This window comes from Lathamus discolor, chromosome 9 (genome assembly GCF_037157495.1).
Source record: "Lathamus discolor isolate bLatDis1 chromosome 9, bLatDis1.hap1, whole genome shotgun sequence".
NCBI classification, from domain to species: Eukaryota; Metazoa; Chordata; class Aves; order Psittaciformes; family Psittacidae; genus Lathamus; species Lathamus discolor.
Window position 1 is genome coordinate 8,103,169 of NC_088892.1, and position 24,043 is coordinate 8,127,211.

The following is a 24,043-nucleotide window of genomic DNA, read 5'->3' on the forward strand; positions in this document are numbered from 1 at the left end:
TTTAATTAACCATCAAACAAAGGAGTCATTTACTTCAAAAAGGCAGGGTGTTTATTTCCATAGGGAATAAAAATACTGTAATACAAGTGAAACTTCATGGAACAAATACATTTAGAGGAAAAAGGACACAGTGCTCCCCTAAACATGGTACAACAGGGGTTTTTAAGCAGTGCATGAACTAAAAGGACTTACACAGCCATCGCAGCAAATTCAACAACATGGGATTTATCACCCACAGTCATACAACTGTCCCTCAACAGGGACACCAACAAAACCAGAGACTGACAAACAGCACAAACATCAACAGTTTCCAGCCGAGCACCACACAGTTTTGGGAACATTCCTACAAAGATCAGTTTGTAGCCAACAGGAAAAGTACACGTGTGCTCAGTTACATGGGACTAGATCCAGTGCTACGAGTTATTCCAGTAGTATGCTGCTACATTAAATACAGATGAATACACACAGAAATGATGAGATATGCATCAACCATTGTCACCTACCCTCCTCCTGCATTGCCTGTGTAGTTCAGAGATGCCAAAAGGACACTTGAGATCCCTGCCCAAACCAACTACACTGACACAAACCGGCACTGACCTGGCTGCTCCTAGTGCTGAAGATGCTTATGAAGACATGGATTTCAACATCACCTGGTTGGAGACATTCCTCATCCAGTTAGTCAAGTGCTGTGTACGAATCCAAACAAAACTACTACCTTCAGAACAGACTCTTCATCCCTGCTCCATCCTGAGGCATGGGAAGTGCCTATAGGTGGTACAGGGAATAACATGTTAGGTCCATAGGAAGCATGACCCAGCACTCAGAGCAAAGAGTAGGGAAGGGAAGGAGAGCAAAGCAGCAGCCACCTTCTGAATTGCCACTCATGAATATCCATCGCTGAGCAGTGCCAAATGAACCCTTTGGGAGCACAACATCAGGCACTGAAGCCAAAGACCAGTTTTGCCACACGTGAAGTGAAATAGCATCTGGCTCAAGAGCTCTTTTAAATGCCTCCCCCTGCAGGTGTTACAGCTCTGTTAGATGCCAGGGTGCTCCCTCTCACCTCCAAAACTGACACACCACCAGGCACAGGTCACTTCAGATTTCCAGCTGTAACCCAGCAAAGACTAACTCAAAGTGTAGATCTCTTGAAGCTTTGTGCACCTTCAGTTCCCAGCAGAGCCCTCACCAGGACCCGAGGAGCTCACTGAAGCTCACCAGGTACCTAGGAGGAGGCCTCCTTCCCCCTCCTTGCAGGGTAGCAGCACCCATGTCGCTGGTGGATTCTTCTTCTAAGTACTTAAATGAAAGGCATTCACTAAGAGCAGGAACAGGACACACAGACATAAGTGTCTCCAGGCTTTAACAAACTGCTTTTTCTCTCCCATGAAAAAGGGCCAACTAACTACAACTCCACAGGCAAACCAATCCATTCCCTTTTTTATCTCCTGTAAACCAAACAGCACCAATTGGATTTTCCCTACCACAGGAACAACTGCAGAACAAAAAGCAATTTATGAACCCAACATTATGAAGTTCACATTAAGATATTTCAAATGAGAAATAAAGCCCCTCTTCTACTTCCAAGTAGTAGCTTTAACAGAGGCACTTGCCCATTGCAGTGCTTTACCTATTAGTAGCAAGAGAAATACAAGGTAGAGCATGACACTGTGATGCCATGGGGTATCTTGGTAAAGCAAGAGGTGCTTCAGAAAAAGAAGAGTTTTACACAAACAGAGCAAACAGGATCCCTCCTCCTTCTCAGTTCTTGGAATCCAAATGGAAAGCAGCAAATTGCATTGTTCACTCAACAGCTCCATATAAAAAGCTTTGTGGCTTCACAACACATGGATTCTCCACTAGAACAAATAAGCTACAGGAACTTTTCACCTACATAGTGCTTGCCAAGAAGATTCCTATGAAACAGATTTACATTGCCTTTAACACTTTTAAGGAATATATAATGAAGTAATTTGCCACTGTCAGCAGGACACCCCATAAGGGGCGAACACGGGGTTTTGGCAAGGCTCTGGGAAGGAATCCAGCTGAGCAGAGACCTGAGGATGTGCTGCAGCACTTGAAACAGCTTCTCATTTTTGGTCTTGAAACACCCAAGAGTTACTGTGAAAACTAAAAAGCTTCCAGGTAACTGGCTTGCAAAGAAATAAGCTCATGGAAAGCCAGGGAACACTGGAATCTTTTCCAGCTCCATACATTTACAGCACCAGCAGGAATGATTTTTAATACATTAAATCCAAGAGGTTTAAAAAGACAAGACCATTACCCTTTTATTTTGGCTAGGTCTTGCATTTCAAAGTATAGTCATCCACTGTTTTGTTACTGAAGTCAAAAGCAGCAAGATTACTAAGAGCTTACTAATACTTTCAGTATATGGAGTAATCTTTCACAGTTCTATGCACCTGTAGTAATCTTGTTGTCAAGAAGGATTTGCGGAGATGTCAGCATCACGTTTCAGGAATAAGCAAAGATGATTGTACTTTCTCCAAGGTAATGTATGGTAATTCAGAACTCAAGGCAACGTGTAAACATGTACAGAAACCTTCTGCAAAATGCTTTTCTACAACAATTTACCAGTGGTGTGTCCAAATCCTTCAGCAAATTCCCTGCAGGCCTGAATCTCTAATTTTCAGTAGAGAACATGTTACAAGGACTGATGACATCCAGAATAACTGGTCCTGAAAGTGCCAGTCTTGGTCCCATTTACCATTTCAGAGCTCTCTATTTGAGAAGCTATGAACACCATCCACTACTCTTCTACCACCTAGAAAGGAAAGATAGGGCTGATGCATGCAAAATGGGCTCCAAACCAAAGTGCTCCAAATGGAGCTTTTACACTACCAAGAGGCAAAGGGAAATTATCCCCCCAGTACCCTCCAGTGGAAATCACAACAGATTCCCAGCCCTGGGTAACAGGAACAGCTGGATTAACACTTCGGGTACAATCTCCTCACTTGAGGAGTACATGGATATGGCAAACTTAAAAGGTTGGTAGAGTAACTTGGCGTTAGGAGCTTCACAGATCTCTTTTTAGGAGCAAAGAGACTCAAGAGCAGATGCTCGTCTTGAGATAAAGAAAAGATGCATTCAGAAAAGTGCACCCTTCAAAACAGATACATCCTTGGTGCATGATGCACTATTCTTGATATGCAGCCACACAACAAATTCCAATCATTAAAATCCTGAACCAGACCTGCTCATTCTTTGCTTTTAAATGGCTCACGCACAGTAGTTCTACCTTGAAAACAACTACATTCCTTGCTTTAAAACTGACAAACCTGCACATTAAAAACCAGTTTCTCCTTGCCATTCTAGGCACGGAAAACTCTGTTTTCAGGTATTGCCCTTTTTCCTGGGGTCTTCTGATATACTTAAAAGATCTGTTTTCTTACCCATAGTGAGACACTCAGGGGAGTTTTGTTTTTTAGCTTTCTACTTGAACATTGAAGCTAACCTGGCCATTTCACCATATATGAGCACACAGACAATAGCTATTGCATTTTCTGCTGTTATACTGGAATGTTTCTGCTTTTCACTGCAGACTGGGAGGGTTAACTTAGACAATGTTTATAGTCTCTTTCAAAATTTAATAAATCCCCTGGTTTTAAGACCTAACGGTAGCATCTAATTGAAAGATCAAGATCCAGAAGAAAAGAGCAAAGCATCTTGAGTGAAGCTGCACAAAGAAACTCTGTTCAGTTAAGCACATCTTTAGAAGCTTGCCCAGAACAAGTACTAGGGAACAGCTTTCCTGACCAACCATTTTCCTAAGTGCTCCTCTTTCTCCACAAGACTTACGGATAAATGGAATATAAGTTTCTGTTTTAAACCCCAACTTTGAACTGGTGCCTCCAGATGAGATTCCTGCAGTTTAAGGAAACCAAGCAGTGCTAACAGCAAGAGTGAGCCCAAGCTGCAGCCGCAGCCACAGCCACAAGCCAAGACATCCACGCTGTGTTCCACTATGAGGACATGTCCCAAGTTAGGTTTTGTCACAAGCTCCACAGAAGTACAAAGTTCATCACCATGAGACAGTATAGACAAAACATCTCTAAGGTTCATGTAGTTTTAACATCCAAGACAACCCGCACTATGATCACTCAGCATATAATGTGAAATAACCATTTGAGACCCCATTTCAGCAGCAGAATGCCCCTGATCTGTAGCTACTGCCTTGTCAATGGACATAAGGAGAGCACATCGACTCCAGCTTCAAACTACATTACTTTCTTGCTTCAATTTAACCAAGATCATAAAACAAGAGATAATAAAATTCATACAATTTTTTCCCTGTCTTTTCTCATTTGTCATCCTCCATCACAAAGCCACAGGTTACACAGGCTTTGTGGCTTGCTGCCCTCTCACAGTCAGTAAATGTGGTCCTTACCCTTTGAAAGGTCAGCTTAGAGGGAAGCTACTGTACTCAGGGGATCAGCAAAGATCCTGGAGAAGCCAGAGCAGGTAAAAAAAACTGGTTTAAAAATACTGCCTACAAAGACAACCAAATACTACACTCTACACTACAGTAATAAAAAGAGAACATTGCATGAGTAGACATTAAAAGGTCTCCATAAAAAGGCACAGGGGGTTTGGTTTTGTTTAACAAATATGCATAGGAAACAAAAAATGAATCAGTTCTGCCACAGGGTGAGGGTCCATGCAGATTCATTCACAGCTAAGAAAAGGGGGGGGGGAGTGTTATTATTTTAAGAGGAACTGACATTTTTATCATTTTAAGATGACCTTGCACCATCGCTGAGAGTAACTAGATTGTATCTTTCCTACTCCAGTTGTAAACACCACACAATTCCTAAGCCCCATGTAAATTGGCCAAGATTTCTTTCAGCTTGAAACACCAAGTACTGGCAGCAGTCATGAACCTTAAACATGTTGTGTTTCCAGAAAGCACTAATGTTTGCACGAACTCAAGGCAGCCTCCTGGGCAGCTCCGTACACATCATCTTCATTTCAGCTGCAAAACGATGGGAACCAAACCAAATACAGCCTGTGTGCCCTACAGTGAGCACAGCTCCCTGACAACACACCACTCACACTCAGCTGTCCATGGGTAGAGGGTCTGCACCTCCTGGGGGCACAGCCCCCTCAGGCCTCACCACCACAAGCGCCTGGTTCATCGAAATCAGTTCTCAGAGCTCATCAGTAGTGCTCAGGTTTTCCACCCTTCACTTCAGAGTCCAACACATGAGGGGTGTCACTCAGATCCTGGAGGTCCCGGTGATGAGACAGGTTCTCTTTGTGCTTTTGGTCCACACCTGATGGAACATCTACATCCCCCATCAAGGCACCGTTGCTCAGCACAGGAGGTGGTTCCCCTTCATAACCCTGAGGAGTGTTAAGCATCGGTGTTCTTGAAGTAGTATGTCCTACTTTAGATAAGGAGGAGCTTTCACTAGGCAAAGGACCATCGAGGAAAGGAAGTTTCTACACAGACAAAACAACATGAAAAAAGAAATTAATGGAAGCTGCTATTCCCAGATGCCAGAGATATACAAAAATCAACTGCCAACAGAACAGTCCTGTGCCAGTGCCTCTTCTTTAGCTCTGTAATCCAGCACTGAAGTACACAAGCATAGATCCTTACATGTTTGTATCCAATCATTGTTAAATTAATAAAACTAAAGTTTTCAGCACTCATATTAACCTACCAAAGGACACAGTTCTTCTCATTGGTATGTATTTTAGGCGATTCTCTCACTAATGTATTTTTAGGGGTTTTTTTGGTTGGTTTGTGGTTTATTTGGGTTTTTTCTAATACACATAGAAAGGATATTGGGGACAGAGCCTTTTAGCATAAAGAAAAGCTACACTTCTCCTTGCAGGCAGTTGTAGAGGACTGTGGAGGGTTGACCCTGGCTGGGTTCCATGCACCCACCAAGCTGCTCTTATCACTCCCCTTCTCAGCAAGATGACATGGGGATAAAATAAGATATAAAAACCCTTGTAAGTCAAGATAAAGGCAGTTTGATGAAGGACAAGCAGTGGTTGTGCATGGAAGCAAAGGAAAACAGAAGATTTATACTCTACTTCCCAGGGAGCAGGGCTCATTACGTGCAGTGGTGGCTCCAGAGGACAAACACCAAAATAACAAGAGTGCCTCTTCTTCCTTCTCCTCAGCAAAACTGCAGGGCTTAAACTGACCAGACTATTTTTGGTTTTCTTTTCTGACTTGCACTGCCAAGTAGAGATCTGCATTTTCAGACAAACAAATACAGCTCCCTGGAGAACCTCATCAGAGCTGACCACACCATGAAGCATGTGGCTGTTTACTGTTCTGGGTTGAAGGAAAGGCATTGGTTATTCTGGTCACAAGATCTCTGCCCTCCATTACCACAGAACACACGTAGTAAATGCGCAAGATTCCCCACCCTGCTTTAGCAAAACACTTCAAATCTGAGGAAGCCACTTTCAGAGGCTAATTCAGCTCACACTATCCAGTTACGTTTTGGCTATTGCATGAAAGCTAACTTAAGTAACTCCACTGTGTAACTCCAACTTAAGTTAACTCCACACCTGTGTCTTGTGACTAAGAAGGCAGGAAAGAAAAACGAGGGGATGAGCTGCAAACAAGAACATTTTTGTATATTCATATTAGTTATGTGGGGAAAATCAGGCCTATTCTTTTCCTCTCTCCTTAAAGACTGATGTGAGTAGAGTTGAAACCCAGATGTTCTAAAACTGCTTCATTTAGAGAATTAGAACATCAGGAACCTGCAACAGAACCTGACCTACCACAGCTTCTACCTAGCAGATGAAAATTTTGTGTAAATCAAACCTATTGACAGCAGCAATGGCATTTAACCCCTCATTTTGCCCAGCTCTGCCCAGCTTGCTGAAGCCATTGTTCAGTGATAATGTTCAGCCCCAGCTATATTTGCCAAAACCACTATGTGATTTAAAGTGTTATTAAGATTCAGGACTCACATTTTCCAGTTCAGATGCATTGTCCTCCAGTTTCATCTTCTGGCTCATGCAGTTTAGCAGATAATCCAGCACACACTGCTTTGGATGCATTCCTTTGTCAAAGCGGTTATACATCCCACACCAAAACCTCAAGGACAGGGCAAGGAAAGGGAATCAAACGGTTATTTGTACAATACTGGCCAACAAACAAACTAGATGCTGTTTAGGAAACAAATTTTCAACCAATTAAGATTAGTAACATTCTAAAATCCTGCCACAGCCTTGGATTAGGAAACTCAGCATCAGTGAGTAAATACTTACAGTTTAAAAATACTCTTAAGGATTTAAGTATTATGAGGTTATGATCCACATGTGCTGGCAGCAGGTATTAGCATTAAGATGAAAACACGCTTTTCCCAATAGCAGACTTCCTGGAGGCTTGGGAGCTCACCCTCAAGCCCTCAATTTGCTCTGCTGTTATTAAAGCCCTTTGACTGCCAGTAACCACACACAGCGCTTAAAAACACGTTTACATCCCTCCCTCCCTCAGCAGGGACCAGGAGTGAGGCAGAACAAAGCAGCACTAACCACTCCAGCTGTAACACCCTGGGCAAGCAGAGAGACACGGCAACAAGAAATCCCTTACCTGTGTGAGCCTGGAAGTGATGAGCACTGAAACTCCTGCTTAAAGGCCTTCCTTAATATATACATATATACAAAAAGTGAGGAAAGGAGGAACTTTGTTTAACAACTGCCAACCCCTATCATGTAAATGTAGCAGAGCAAGCAGCAAGGGGGGGTGTGGGGTCTATCTACATCTGAAGTTCTTTTCCTTGCCTTTCCTTACCCTCTTTCTCAACACCAAAGTCTTATTTTAGGTTATACTACCTGCATTTATTTAGCATTTACCTGTGCACTATTATTCCCAGTTTATGGATGAGGAATGGAGGGAAAGGTAGAATAAACCGTGTCCATCAGTGAATTTATAAAACATGAACTGCCCATCTACGTTACAATGAAAGAAACGCCCCTCTTCCCTCCTTAAATAAGGAACTTACTGGAAACTGAAAGGTAGTGTGTTCGGTTGAAGCTCTTTGTAAGCTGTAAATCCTTTGTACAAGGGATTTCTCAATTCCTGCTTCTTCTGTAAGAGGAAAGGCCACAGAGAATGGGTCTTCTCAAAGATTCTGTCAATTACAAATAACAGCTTATCAATAAAAGAAAGAATGAAGTTAAAGGGATAAATAACTCTGGCTGAGCTGAGCAGAATCACATTAAGGGAATTAATAATTATTTTTGCACAGTATCTGATTCATTTCATAAGCACAAGATACACCACTGAGGAATATGTAATCATTTAAAATGGACTCGATCCAGTCAAAAGGGGTTTCTGCAAGTTAATACTTTGGCCCAAATTAAAACATCTGTCTTCAGGAATATAATTAATCTATAAATTGTTTTCACACTCCAGAACAGAAGCATCCTTCAAGACAAGGTTACACTTAAGCAATCCACAATTACATTAAAAGCACAAACACACAAACCTGCCCTTTTCCTGACTTTTAAAGAGACTTCTAGACTGTTTGCTCTCTAAACTGCCGATCTGCCAACTCACTTCAGATCCTCACGCTCCTTATGGCAGTTCCCAAGGAAGTTGCCAAACTGGCAGGAGTAGACATGGTCATGGATTTCAAGAAGGAAGCGTTCACTGAATTCAAAAGAGCACGGGAACTGCTGCATGAGCTGCCACACACATTCAATGAACTGGGTGAAGACAGGGGAGACTTCTTTGGGGTCACCATCCAAATGGCCACATCTAAACAGATGCAAATAAACCAGGTTAAATCCTGTGTCACCCAACAAAAAACAATTCCCTCACCTTTAAACCACTGGCAAGCTTTCTTCACTACTAGAATAAGAAACTATTCTGCAGAGACACAGAAAAATCCCCGTGTGGTTTTTCTTCCAGCAAGTGCACATTCAAGAGTGTGTATCATTACTTGTGTCCCAAGGATAACTCTTAGGAGTGATGAGATTTGTGCCATGTCCCTTTCTCTAAAGTCAAATTAGCCATGGAAGAGTCCATGTAACATTGCTGCAAGCATCACAAGAAGTATTTGTGAACCAGGAATCCCTGAGCCTATGCCATGATGTCTGCATATGATGCGGTAAATATAACATAAAGTTAATAGCCCTACTAGATGCAGGCAATTACAGCAATCTGCTTAAGGGATGGTAAGTCAAATTGCTTTTTAATATTATACTGGGCTCAAGTTTATGCACTGAACTTGGTAAAAGTTCAAGTCCTGAACAAATATGAGCTGCGATTTTGTTCCAGGAGGTGACTGCAGAAGAATCAACATGTCATGCCAGAACATCAGCACTCCTCATGTAATGTGAGTGTGATTTTATAGGTAGGAAACCACTCAGAACTCAAACAATTTGTTCAAGACTGTTTGATTTTGTAAAGTAATAGTAATAAAAAAGCACTGATGAAATAACCCCAGCAGATACTGGCTTTATGTCACCAACTCCAGTATTTTCCATATCTCTTCTCCTCTGTCCTGTATTTTCATTAACATTTTTCATGAACGTGAAAACACTGGATCAGTTTCCCTGTCAAGCCTCCACTGAGTCACTGCACCCATAATGTGCTGCTCTTACCTGTGTGAAAACTTGTGGCCCATTGCAATCCATTCCTTCTCTATCAGGACCTTCAGTTTCAAAACAGAGATGAGAAAAAGAGCATTACTTTGTTTAGAAAAAGCAAAAGGAAGACTTTGATGCTAACGTCTACAGAGCTTACAACCTTGTTGACCCTCCTGGTATGAGAGACCAGTGAAAACAGTAATAGTGGTTTATAGATTAGAGTTATCCAGTTACCAGCACTATATCACTATTGAAATCACAAGTTATTTCAAGAAAGTCCAGTACTATTTTAAGTGAGTTTCTATGTTGTTATAATAATATACAAACACACTGAGCTAAAAGAATTAACAGCTTAATATTAATTTACATTAATATGTTAACATAATCACTATGTACTATTAACACAGAGTATCATGATATTCAGCAAAATAAATCAACTGGAATACAACAGATCTTTAACACACAAATAGGAGTGTAAGAAATACAGCTGTGTACTGCACAGCTCAGGATGAAATGAGAATATAGTTCTGTTTTAAACAGAATGCCTGTGCTATGTGTAAGAAGACAACAAGGAAGCATTATTTTCTTTAAACAAATCTCATAAGGAAACACATGCCTGATACTGAATCCATTATTACTTGCCTTTCAGGGTCAGATTTAAAGATCAATTCCTGATACCATCATCCAGAGACTTAAGAACAAAAAAGCAGAAATTCCTAACAGAGGTCTTTTAAGTCCTATTGTGTTTCAAATTTTCCCATTCCTTACACTTCTATTGTATTTATTGAGGAATAAGCACTCTCCAGGGATTTGTGCATATAAAACCATTTGCTCAGAGGACAGACAAGCATTTGTTTGTTTTAGTTACTGCTCCTTCTCCTAAGCAAAAGGATGTTTCTTAGTTCATACAGAATTGGCCAGAGTGCAGCCAAAGCCCAGGCAGATGTTTCACACTCTGTCATTTTAACTGTTAGAAGACTGCAGTATAATCCAGACCCAAAACAATAATTAGTAATGAAAGCATGGAATGCAAGGAAACAATTCCAGCAGTGCAACTCACAGGCTGCAGGCAGAACTTGCACTGCTCTGATTTCAGGGTTTCTAAGGAACTCTGCTGAGAAAGAGCAACAGCCTTTCAGGTATTGAACAACAGAGGAATGGAAGGATAATGTCACATATTGCTCTGCATATACAGTGCCAGCTTCAAATAAGAAGCCTACAGTAGAAGCAAATGGTCAAATTGATGTGTAATGGCTTTACAAAAGGTCTTCAACAATGCACAGATTTTTACCTGATATACAGGTTATGTGCTGCCCCTTGCACAAGAATGAGCTCAGCCAACTTTAAATCTCAGGAGATAAGAGGCCATTCACTCAGTCTTAAATGACAAGCTGCTTCACTGTTTTTCTGTGGATTGCTGCCAGAGTTGCATCCTTTGCTCACTTATCCCTTGCTGAAATCTCATTAGTGGCTCTGCCATGGACATTCAAGGAAACAAAGATTTGGGAACTGTAGATCAAGTGTGTTTTGTCCCCATGCTGTTCAGAGCAATTAAAGCTTGTTTATAGAATCAAAGCTGCTTTTATATAGGTCACCTACTGTTTGTTCCAGGAAATGGCCCAAAACATTCAATTATGGCTTGTTTACAAACCCTGGAAGCACTTTTTGATTTTGAAATTCCAATGTTTGTGTTCTTACCATGAAGCCTTTAAAAGTCCTGTAGAAGGGATCCAAGAGGACGCTGGCCAGGGAGCAGACCTGCGCTGTGCGGTCCCATCCATCCGAGCAGTGGACCAGCACACTGGCTTTCTCATCCTTCACAGCCTGTCAAGAGACACCACACACAAAACTTGAGCAGCTTTCTCAGTGTGTTACTGTAGTTAAATATGCTGTCCCTTCAGCTGCATTTACCTGACTGGCCTGAAACCCAAGAGGAAAATTTGTCATTTCCCCTCCAGACCATAGAAAAGCACCAGCTCTGGGCACATCACCATCAACCCACAGGAAACCCCAAACAGAATACAATGCCATGGTGTGCCTTGAAGGAAACATAGGCTGTCAAGAAACAAAAGACCCTCTGATCTCAAAATGCTCAGTTTTCTGAAGGGCCAAGAAATTTCAGTTCCCTCCTGAGGAAAAAGTTTGGTGGATAAGTAAAAAATAGTAACTAGCTACACGGGGACAAGAGACTTTGAGAAAAATTATAAGAGCTTATCTCACACAGGAAAACTTGAAGAGCGAAAAGACAACATGTACAGGAGGTCCCTACTCTTGTCATGTGCTGCCTGCACGCCCTCTACTATCACCGAAGAGCCACATGCCTTGGTGACTTTTCTCCTTCTGCCTGACTTGCTTTGAAGAAACGAGGACTCTGTTGAATGATCAAAATTAGCAGTGCCCACATTGCACAGAAGCAGGAGAAAATAACCTGCTCTAAACAATCCCTCATTTAAAGCAGTTCAGTAACTAATGAGCACAAGGTTATGAGTTGTTTGCACTAGTAATTCCACGTTAGAGACATTTAGAAAGGTCACTTACTCGCATTGTGACTTTATTTGTTTCAAAGGAGTTCTAATAAAGCCTAGACAACTGCAACAAGCAGTGGCAATGCAGTGCACAGGACAATGTCCCAACCCCTATGGCATTTAGTTTAGGCACAGGAAGTGGCTAGGGGAGGGCCAGTTGGGTGATCTGCTGATGTCCTCCAACTGCAGGCTTGCTTTTGAGAACTGAGGCCAACCTGACCAGAAATGTGTTCCCACCTTCTCTCCAGAGACATCTGCCAGCCTTGGAGCAGTCCCTAACAGACAAATACATATTTAATTCACCTCAGGTCAGAGTACAGTTTTACCTTGGCAAGAAAGACACCTGCATCCATTACAGCCTTAATGTGCCGTAACCAACCCGAGTTCTCCAGGCCAGTGAGGAAATCACTCATGGAGGGGGACTTCATCTCACACACTGAGAAAACAATCAAAGGAATTAGCAGACATTCCATTAACAACATCTTTTTCTTTTTCCCACCTCCTCATTATCTCTTCACAGCACCAGAGCTTGGGAGACCCCAAAAGCTCACATTTCCACACTGTCAGCAACATCCTGTCTGAAGGACAGAGAAACCACTGGCTCCATACTTAAATACACAAACCAGCAATTTTTAGCTATGAAAGAACCTGAGGACCTGAAAATATCCTCCTCCTCCTCTCTTTTTAAATGGTAACTCATTATTTTTTCAGCTGAGGTTTTACCAACAAAAGAAAGTGTTTAGTGCTGTTTCTTTATTGTAAGTCACCTTCACACACACATCTAACCACCACTAACATGCAGTGACCAAAGACCTGAAGAAAGGAAAGCTTTGATTTAGAGAAATAACAGGTTAAACCTTGAAGGCAAATCAGATGCTATACTGAATGAAACCCAGCAAAGAAAACACTTCTAGAAATGCAGCTCAATAGCCTGTAAGCACCAGTACGGTTTTCATCACTGTCTGAGAAGAATACAGGAGTAAACAAGTATTTATTCTGCTCTTCTTCCACCACAAATAAATCTGCCAGAACAGGCAATTGAAGACTTGTACTTGTCATCAGGACCATCTCTCGGTTGTGTGAATAGCCTCATTTTTCTCCAAGGTCACCACGGGTCCTGCAGTGCCACCTGGCAATTGGTAGCATCAATTATTCAACTACTGTGAGGCAAGATGACCATTAGGCTGCTCACTAAAATATTACACTTGTACTCTGAATGACAGCACTTGTATTAGAACTAATCACAGGGACCAAGTAGAATGATTTGCAGCATCCCCTCTGCACAAGGACAGTAGCAGTGCTGGAAAGCAGCAAGCAGAGCAGACTGGTGTGATCCAAGCTGGGCATTCACCTTTGATGGAACCTCTCCAAAACTACATTACTGAGAATACAGGCCTGATTCACTTCTTAGAATCATAGAATAGTTAGGGTTGGAGAGGACCTCAAGATCATCTAGTTCCAACCCCCTGCCATGTGCAGGGATACCTCACACTAAACCATGTCACCCAAGGCTTCGTCCAACCTGGCCTTGAACACTGCCAGGGATGGAGCACTCGCAACCTCCCTGGGCAACCCATTCCAGTGCCTCACCACCCTAACAGGAAAGAACTTCCTCCTTATATCCAATCTAAACTTCCCCTGTTGAAGTTTTAACCCGTTACCCCTTGTCCTGTTACTACAGTCCCTGACAATGAGTCCCTCCCCAGCATCCCTATAGGCCCCCTTCAGGTACTGGAGGGCTGCTATGCTTGATCTGCATTAGCCCAGGGCAGCATTTCTTCTGTGCTGCTTCACATTTTTCCCCCGCTAAGTTCAAGAGTCTCACAGAGCAGCTTAATTATCTGAGCAACTCTGCATTTTAGTATCTATTTTAATGTACTAAAACATGTCTTTAATCATTAAGATGTATTGAAGACAAGTTCAGTTAAAGGAATCATAAATAAATCAAAAAGAACTATGTACATAGGGGATTAAAGTCTTTTTAACTGTCTAACACTGAACTGCTCCAAAATTTCCAAATGCCTAGAAAGTCATTTCTTCAACAATCTATGTCAGTTTTCTTTCGATAACTCACAGAATAACAGTCCAATGAAGTATTTCTCCAGCCTTCTAATTTGGCACATATAAGAAATTCACATTCTCTGGACCAGGGGTAAAGAAGAGTGGCCAGTCGCATGGCCTGCACGCACCTTCCAGCAGTTTCTGCAAGCTGCTCCTCATCACATGGATGTTTTCTATGCCGATAAATTTAAAGCGAATGTTATCATAGTTATCTTCGTTCTCATAGCCCTTCCCTGCAGCTCGGTTGGCCATGGCATTTAACTGTCACAGGCAAGGGAACATGAACAGGAGAAAAAAGAAAACTACAGCAAACAATATGCACAAATAAACAAGTCTGTTTTGCAAGTCCTTCTTTCTAGATCCCCCAGAAAATACACTGAACAGTCATTCCTCAGTTGCACTTTCTGCCTCCCAGACACTATCTCCAGGTGTTTCACTAAAATCATGCCACTTTCTCCAGTCCATCATTCATATGCAGAAACTCAGTAAGACCCAGGACAGGATTTTTAAGGGTGGCCAGCATGAAAACCATGCCCAATTTCACAATACTGCTGCCATCAAAACAGGCAGAGAGACATTGTATCTGCCTTAAGTGTGAAGCTATGCAAAAGATTCAGACAGAAGCATATGAAAGTAAAACTAGGAAAGCCATTTGTATGAGTAACATACATACATGGTGGTACAGAAATAGTAAGAGAATTCCAAAGCTTTTCACAGACATACATGCACAGATGAAATAAAGCCATCTGAGGGAAACACAGAAATATTCAAGTTGAGCAGAAAGAATACAGCAACCAACTGGAACTGCAGAAAAGAAGCAGAAAAGAGGCCAGCTGCTCTAACAGTAACCCAGGCCAATCTAAGAGCTACCAGGAAATCTTTAGTGGGGACCAAAAAAAACCCAAAGGAGCACCTCAACCCCCCATATATTTATTTGGGAAGGGGTGATTTGAATCCAGAGAGAAGGAAGAGTGAGATGTGGTATAAACACCTCCAGAATAACTAAACAACCATAATGGTTCAGTTCTACCACACAAGACACGTTGTGTTAGAAGGAGAAATGTGACCAATTATAATTCTTCCCTTCTTCAAATACTTTAGAACAAAACTGCCATCAACGATAGATGTCAGTAGAATATCCATGACACTGGAAGGTGTCTGAACCAAAACATCATGCAGTTATTGCTACAAATACCCATATAATTACAGAACAGGTTCTCTCTAGGAAATGTCATACTACAAAAAGCCAAAATACATCTCAGACCACCAGGTGAAACATTCCCCATCTTCCCAGGAAGACCTTTTCCCTTCTTGCCCATGCCATAGTTTAACTAAATCTATAGTTTCTATAAGAAAACTGCAATGTCTGAACAGTGAAGCAGGTTCTTAGAAAGCACAACTTTAAAATAATCAGAACACTTTTAAATCTTTGTATTTAAATAATTGTGTACTATGAAAATCCTCCTGTTGTAATTTGCCTCCCAATCAATATGCTTACAGGAAGCGTTTGAGTTGGTTTCCGAATTTAGTCCCTCAAGACAGTCACTACAGATTTAGTCTTTCTTCAATATCCTCTTACATAGATACCTCAGCAAAGAAATTCTAGCCCCAGATAGTGGCTATGGATCAGAAAAGCTGAACTGTATTGAACTCCAAGCTGCACATCATGAGAACACAAGTGTTTCTACAAAAGCAAAAAAAAAGGAGGAACTGCTTTTCTCCATTGTTATCAAAGTCTAGGCAGCCCCACTCCTTCCCAGATCTACTGACAAAAGCACTTCAGTGTGGTGGATCTGGATCGTAAAGGCTTCTCTCCAACTCAAAATATTAAGGACCAGCTCTCTGCAGGAAAACGCTTCACTGTCTCAGCTGTTCAAAGCTGCCAGTTGCTTCACACAAAACTCACCTCAGCCCAGAATATGCCAACATACTTAACAGCACTTAACGTTGCTGGTTTATTATGCACAAGTATCCATCACATTAAGGCACTGAACCAGAAGCCTGATCCTGAATTCCTGATTCAGGACTGCCACAATTTAACTTAATGCAGTGTAAGAGTTACGACAGAATGAACTGGAAACAGCATTACTACTTCAGTCACAAGCTTTAGAAGTAGCCACAAACCCCATGAAGATACCTTTGGCCTTGTGTCTACAACATACATGAAGGGGCTCCCAGGGTTGGCTTCTCTGATGGCCTGCAGCATCTGTTCATCCTCCAGACAGCGCGCACTGAACCCAGACAAGGGCTGGCTACAGCGGCAGATGGCAGCCTGCAACACACAACATCTCACCTTTGCCTGCTTCCACATGGTCTCTACTGCACTGTCCCAAAGTTGCTGGGTTTAAGTGTCCCATTCTGTTTCACTAAAAACGTCCTACTTCCATAGACGCACAGAAATATTACTGGAACATTTCTCCAAGCTACAAGTTTGGGAATCTTAAGAAAGTATTGAGCTCTGCTGCAACCTCAGTGCTGTGCTCTCAAACCCACTATGCTCTGCATTATGATCAGTACCCCAAATGTTAGCACTTCTCATGTTTTCTACTTGGTTTCTATTGTTCAAACCATTAATTTCCACAACTTTGCTTATCAGTTGTTACTGTGTCATGCTCAGAACCGCACTGAGTATCCTTTAGAGAAATTCCAAAAGTTGCCAGCACAACTCCACACAGTTGCCTAGATCAAGGCATGCTTCCTCAGGAAAACAATCATTTGACTGTGACAGCATTTTCCTAACATCTGCATCTAAAACATGCTGAGACAGCAAACTTAAAAATGCACATTCTGGTCTTCAGTGGAACCCTTCACTTATTCTGAGCTGGTGGGGATTTATTTCAGGGTGGTTCCTCCTCTTCAACACTAAGAAAATCCAGCTGAGTTAATATGTATCTTGCTAAAACATTACTCAATATAGCAAAGAGTAGATTAAAAAACCTACATAACAAGGCATTGCTGAAAGCTGATTAAAAAAATTCCAGACAGGAAGCTTAGAAAGTTTGTGCTTTTTGCACAGCTCTGGATGCGTCCCAAGTGTTTGCCTTTAACCAGCTTATTCTGTGACTCAGAACAAGCCAGTATTAAAGGCGATAAGGGAAGCACAGTTCTCAAACATGAAGTTAATATGCTCTAATAATTACCTCAGTTTTTCCTTTCACTAAAAGGGGATGGACAAGAAGGGGAACCCTCACTCCTCAACAAAGACAGCAGACAGTGAACAACTAACATTGTTTTCCTTGTACAAGTAAGAAAGCACCGGAATCCGCCCTCTGCTTCTGAACCGTGAGCTCCCGATCACCACTGCCTTACTAGCAGCTCGAGGCACCACTATTTCTGAAGGATACGTGTTGCAAACCTAAGTGAGAAGAAAGAAAATCCAGGTATTACTGCTTAGAATTCAAAAGCCATGAAAAAATTCATCTTCAGCTTCTGTTGCAGCATCTATGAACAACAGGAATAGACTGTTTGCTGTAGTGTATCTAACATTAAAGTTTCAAGCCATTAAGATGCATTTAAGAAAATTAGCACAGGAATAGGTGCAAAATAAAGCAGTGTGGTGAAGAAAACAATCAATGTTGCATCTGAACCTTAAAAAATGGACTGCACTGTGCACAATATATATTAAAAGGAAGTTCTTTACGTCCATTAATCTTATGAAAAGTTCCTGATTTGTCACAAAAAACTATATTAAGAACAACTATGTTTAAAAAGTTCCTTCTTATTCAACTTGAAATGAGCTTCCAGCATCCTGAGAGACCAGCTTTGTCCTTCTTCCTTGAAGAAGTACAGTCTTTGCAGCAGGTACTTGACAGATAGGCTGTTCTCCAAGTCTGGCTTTACTTTAGGCTTAACAACTTTAAGTTGGAAACCCTGAGGAAATTCTAAAGCACCGGCACTTGAGAGTTACATACTAGCAAGTAAAGCTTCAAAATGATTAATACTTTAGATGCTCACATTCAGATGCCCTAATCAGCTAATGGAAAAAGCACTTCTCACATTGTGTCTCAATTCAGGCATCCAAAGATAGAGTCATTTAAAATTCTCAGTCAATTATGACAGCACAAGCTTGTATTTCTTCAGCCCAAACCACAAAAGCAAAGGAAGCTTGTGGGGGAAGGGAACAGGGAGCAGGAGGAAGTGATTCAGGACTAAATATACTGGTATCTTCCTCAGAGCTGTTTGTCGTTTAGACAGAAAGCTCTGACAGTACACAACCTCAGAAGAAACAAAAAGGGAAATAAAATGAAGCATGAGTTTGAGTAAGCTTGCTGAAAAATGCTTTCATTTTATGTGGTTTAGATCCAATCTGGCTTTACAGGGGATAAAGAAGAAAACAACAGCAGCAGCCAGTCAGGACTGAAATGCATGAGTGCTCTGATTTAGCAAAAGATCCAACCAACCAAGAAAAAACTGATTTCTGCTACTGTTCTTCCCTTCCCTATCTAGTCCCTTTCCACTCTGCCTCATTCCCCACCAAGCCAAACTGCTGCCACTTATTTCTTTCCTACACATCTGCCACCAGCCTGGTGGGACAGGGGTTGGAAATGCCAAAAGCAGCAAAGGGTACTTCAAGTTTTTGTAACAGATGGTTTGACATTCCTCTAGAAAAACAAGTATCTGGTACTTTGCCAGGGGGATCAAAGCAAGCCAAGGTGACTCTGCAGCGCTGTTCTGTTCTTCCACAGAATCCTTATCCTCAACTTCACATCAAGATGATGCTGCTTCAATCAGAGCCAACTGAGCTCATTCTCCCCCTGAGGGATCACTTACGCAGCACCAGGACTGCTGCATGTCCTTAATAACAAAGAAGAGATATTGCATTAAATGACTGCTGTGGGCAAAAATTACCTCATAGTCTTTATTAACATCTGTTAGTTCCCAGTAGTCGTTTGGAATTCCCATACGCTGGTAATCTACTTTTAAATCAATCAGCTTCCATCCAATCTCCCGGCTCTCTTTAGACACTTTAGGATTATAGGAGAAAGCATAAAGTTCTTCAGGTTTTGCTGGGAAGAAGAAAGAAAAAGATTAACTAGTTAGAAGTTTTCTTTCTTTACTTTGTGTACTTCACTACTCCAAGCAAACTTAGACTGACTCTCACTCCTTAACATAAAATAACTGAGCACTACATAGAAGAGCAGGGAAATTTTAAGCATCCAAACCTCACATTTACAGGTTTTCCTTCAGGAGAGTACCAACAATTCATATTGAAATCCTCAGGAATTTCCAATACTCAATTCCCACATATAGGGAGACAACTAAAACATTTTGTTAGAATTAACTGAAACCTCGAAGTAGTGATTTTTCCTGATCACATTATTTCCTACTGAAGTCACTGCAACAAGCATGTTAGATGAGACTTATATCATAAGGATTAATCCATAAATGAAAACATTTTAAAAGACGTATTTTCTGTGCAGAGTTCATAAAACAGCTCTTGCATACACAGAAGTTCATTGCTCAACAGCAAGTTCAGAGCCGCACTGAAAACTTGACAGAAGGCTTGAATATTCCTGTCACCCAACAAAAGCTTCAGGCTGTGTCTGACAAGTGCTAATTTCTTCTTCCCTCCATCTCCACCACCCCAGTTTCCTTCCCTCTCTTCATAAAATGCAAATCCAACCAGTAACTCATTCAGCTGATTCCCAAGGCAGAAAGAGCTCCGGAGTGAAATCTGTCAGAGTCTGATAAAGTAGCCAGGATACCAGACAGGTAACCCATAGCTGTCAATCACACATGTGCAAATCAAATCATCCTATGCTCTGACAAAAAGCCATGAAGGAAGCATACATACAGGAGTTTCAAAGCAACAAAAGAGAACTTAAAATCTAGAAAAAAAAAAGAAAAACCTACAGCACTCTACACAAACAGCCATAAGACAAAGGAAACTGCTGGAAGCCTCAGCAGCGACAGCTCCTATGCCTCAAGATGCTACATTAAGCCTCTGATTTTCAAAACTGAAAGAACACTGACAGCTTTTAAACATCACCAGAAACTTGCCAGGTGTCAGACCTAGGAAAACTCCAAAGCTCGGAGCATAAGGGACATGCTGGGAACAGACCCAATCCTAAATATCACCAAAAAAACCCTGAACTCAGCAAAAAACATTCCCACTACAGCATTTTTATTGAAGTCCTGTGTGACAGCAGCATGAAGCAGACTGGTGATATCAATTCCCTTCCCTTAGCCTAGTGACATCATTACAAAATGCAGTTACAAATGGTATCCTTATAATAACACCAGACTCCAAACAGTGGCTCACAGAAGGAGCACCCCAAAACCAGAAGCTGCCAGAGACAGAAGCCAGGTATGAAACTCAGCAAAATGCTCTCCTGCAAGAAGAGCAAAGAGCCTGAAGATTCATCCATGATGGACTAAAAAGCTGAAGGCAGAAGAGACCACAGGCTTTTGAGGATGTTTCACTTACACTCTAAGAGTGACTCTAAGTGACAGCAGCCAGGGAGAAGCAAAGGATTTTACAACTGAATGACAAACACTGAAGAGTAGCCTAAAGAGGTTGTTGGGAAACAAATGAAAGATGCCAACTTTTAAAGCTTTATTTGTGGTGTTCCAGAATTCTGTGAGCATCCAGATCAACTGGAAAGGGCAGAACTACACTCACCCTACAGCCAAGTCACAGAAATTAATGACAATGGGCACTGCCTCATTCCCATTGCCACAACAGATGCGCATTTCATGCGGAAGTGAACACCCTGGAGTCCACACAGCAGCACTCTACTTACTGAGCCAGCCATCACTGATCATCTCTGGTGGTGGGAACAGATTCTGACTCCACGTCCTTCCCTTTCTGTACTAACACCACAAACCCAAAAGTCTGGCAGGTAAAACTCTCTCTATGGCTTCCAGTTTGAAGCACTTCAGCAATTAGCAAGGCCTAAATACCTGGTTGTGAGAGTTTAAGCAATGAGGTATAAACTTCGTGACAGTCACGTTCCTGCCCAATAACAAAGTGAGCCACGTGGAAGTTCTTGCAGTGAATGAGGAGTGGATATCCAGCTGTGGTCAGAGGCAGCTTTTCTACAGTTGCAATATGGTGGTGCAGAATCTGAAAAACAGGAAATAAACGGTGGTTTTCAGAAGGCACTTATAAGGTCATGAGCAGTTCAAGCAGATACAGAGTTCTTCAAATACCATCAGTTGTTTAAGCTTGCAGCATCTAACTAGCAGCAAAAAGTGAGTTTGAGATATTTATCAAACAAACATAACACCCTGACTCTGCACACAAAGGCTGATAACTGAGAGCAAGATTGAAAAAGTATAGATGTATATAAATTACCTTGAGACTGACACGCAGCTCAGTTTACATGGCTCACTTTGCCTTCCCTCCACCCTCATATGCAATATATTTTGTCATTCCCATTTTAATGTAGAATTAATTACAAAATGGTAATTTCAGTCCTAATTTTGCACTTCTAAAAGATGTATGTTCAGGTTTGGTGACTTGAGCTTGAGACAGAAAACAAAACAAGTTTTTTGTGTTCTTGGAACTAGCACTAATTCAGTGAGCGAACTATATCAAGTCCCATTACTGTTCCAGCTTCAACACCAGCTGTTTCTGTTAAGCATTTGGTATCAAAATGCTATAAAAACCCACTACAATATTGCAATTCACAAACCTGTTTGTTTTGGATATAAGATATAAAGTAATTTTTGTACATGCTTTTGAACAGACTCCAGGTATCACAACTTACCCATGTTTCTTTCCTGACATCAGTAGAGGCATCTACATAGATAAGGTGGGTGGCTGTCAGATATAACGTCCCATTTGCTGCCTTCCTATTTGTGTAGCGATCTAGTAATTTCACATTTTCAACCTGCAACATAGAAAGAATATGAAAAACTGAGTTTAATTTTAAGTGAGGAAATATCTAAGTATCTGTGGAACTGCAATCATTTAACTCCTAATATACAAACTGGGAAGTAAGACAGAAAAATACATGAATTCAAGTCACCTACAAGAGTAACTCAGCTTTATACTATAAACTCAATCTATTTCTCCAGCAATTAAAGCTGAAAAGGTTAAGCAAAGAGTCCAGGTTTAGCACCAGTGTGAGCAACAGGATTACTGGATGAGTAGCCAAGACAATCACAGTTTATTACTGTGCAAGGCTGCAGAAATAGTAAGTCAAACAGCTGTGAAAGACTGTCCATATTCTGTATAATCACAGTATTCCTCCAAAAGAAACAGCCCCCTCCACTCTGACTTCCTACTGCTCAGTCCCTATAAACAAGTATTAGTACCTACTTCTCCCAACACACTTCTTAGGCATGCATGTGCATTTCATAAACCACACTAAACTAATTAATAGAACCAGTTTCTACAAGCATCAATGCAAACGTAATAAAATGTGAGGTTTTAAGTACTGTACATTATTTCATTGATTTTTCTCCAGGCCTATTTGCTTCTTAAGGCACACAGATGGCATTTATTCATCATTAAGCAAAAATAATGGAAAACAAACAAAAAAATACATATATAAAACATATATATGAAAACAGTTTAACACTACACAATACACTAGTCCTGGGTACTGGATACATAAGTTTCCTTAGAGGCCATTCGTAGAGATAAAGCATAGCAAATGTCAGCAGATAAACTGGAAGAGCAGAGGTCTGGGCTGTGTGTCCTCCTGGTACATCCCGTTTTCCAGCACATATAATAACTACATCTAACATCACCCTTTTTCAGGCCAGTAGAGACAAGCAGGTCCAGCAAAGCCCCTTAGGCAACATGGGTAAGGGGCATCCCCAAATTAGTATCACAGCAAATAAAACAACACAAAATAGAGCAAGCAGCATCTTTCAAAATGAATAACAAGTAAAGAAGTCAAGTGTGGGGAGGTAGCTGTGTGAAGTAAATACAGTTCTCTCAGCTGTCATGAACACAGCATTCCCAGAGCTCCTGCTTCACTTTTATTCAACTCAAAAAGCACATTTTGATTCACTTCTTTACCCCGAAGAGGTCTCTGCACTTTGATATAGACGAAGTTTACATGAATCGAACCTAAACCACTTTTTGATCAGCATCCTTACTAAGTATTTCTTTCCCAACACGGCAATACAGGAAGAACTACCTATGTATCAAGTAGCTTTAAACCTTACAGACTTAGCCATGACCAGCTTGGAAAATGCAAGTGATGCTCCCGGAGAGCTATGCCGTGAAGGAAAGCAGAGACACGGCGCTGATTAAAAATACGACTTTAAAACAAAAACAGCTTCTAAAAACGCAAGGCCCTGCCCAGAGCCGCGGTCGAGGCCCACCGCCCCCCGAGGGGCTCCACCACAGACGCCCCACACCCGGCCGTTCCGGCGGCCCCCAAGCACCGCGGGTGTACCGCGAGGGGCCAGCAGCTGAACTCCCGGGTCGGGTCGGCCCGGCCGCTTACCTTCGGCGTGGTGATGTGCTCCATGGCGGCAGCACCGCCCGCCTTTCCCCACTTTACCTCAGCGCGCCCGCGCGGCCCGGCCTCCGCGCCGCCATTTGCACGGGGCAGCGCCCGGGCCGCTCCGCCCCGTCGCAAATCTCGCGAGAGCAGCGCGGGGCGTGTGCTGCGGCCGCCATGGTGGGTGAGGGCAGAGCTGGTCATGGAGGACCTGTGGCTCCTTTAGTCTCCTTATGAGTGCTTTCTGTCGATACTGCTGGTGTGGTCAGCTTATCGTGGACCAACACGCCAAGGCCTCCTCCTCAGGGCTGCTCGCAATCCAGTCTTCCCCAGCCTGTCTTTGAGCCTGGCGTTGCCCCATCCCATGTGAAGGACCTTGTCCTTAGCCATTTTGAACTCCATGAGGTTCTCCCAGACCCCCCTCTCAAGCGTGACCAGGTCCCTCTGGATCCCATCCCTTCCCTC

The 24,043-nt window shown here is 42.0% G+C and overlaps 1 protein-coding gene across 2 annotated transcripts; it reads right to left on the minus strand.

Annotated features, from left to right (window-relative positions):
- Nucleotides 1–28: 28 nt before the first annotated feature.
- MTMR8 (myotubularin related protein 8) lies at nt 29–23,766 on the minus strand. Of its 2 annotated transcripts, XM_065689542.1 has the most exons (14): nt 23,582–23,766; nt 21,887–22,009; nt 21,078–21,240; nt 19,023–19,180; nt 17,401–17,529; nt 16,312–16,446; nt 14,303–14,435; nt 12,440–12,549; nt 11,287–11,412; nt 9,604–9,653; nt 8,555–8,755; nt 7,998–8,126; nt 6,961–7,087; nt 29–5,460 (listed from the first exon to the last, which is right to left on the minus strand). In XM_065689542.1, exons 1-14 carry the CDS (start codon nt 23,603–23,605, stop codon nt 5,176–5,178), a joined length of 1,893 nt encoding a protein of 630 aa, XP_065545614.1. In that variant the 5' UTR covers nt 23,606–23,766; the 3' UTR covers nt 29–5,175. The 2 variants fall into 2 exon arrangements, with proteins under 2 accessions (XP_065545614.1, XP_065545615.1); XM_065689543.1 differs by lacking the exon at nt 16,312–16,446.
- Nucleotides 23,767–24,043: the final 277 nt, after the last annotated feature.

What these genes read in the sequence shown, in the direction of transcription:
- MTMR8 (XM_065689542.1), bottom strand. Translation starts at nt 23,605, where the DNA reads ATGGAGCACATCACCACGCCGAAG. An exon ending in AGCACATCACCACGCCGAAG is followed by an intron (nt 22,010 to 23,581) that starts GTAAGCGGCCGG and finishes TCTATGTTGCAG; the next exon opens with GTTGAAAATGTGAAATTACT. An exon ending in AAGGAGCGTGAGGATCTGAA is followed by an intron (nt 8,127 to 8,554) that starts GTGAGTTGGCAG and finishes TGTAATTGACAG; the next exon opens with AATCTTTGAGAAGACCCATT.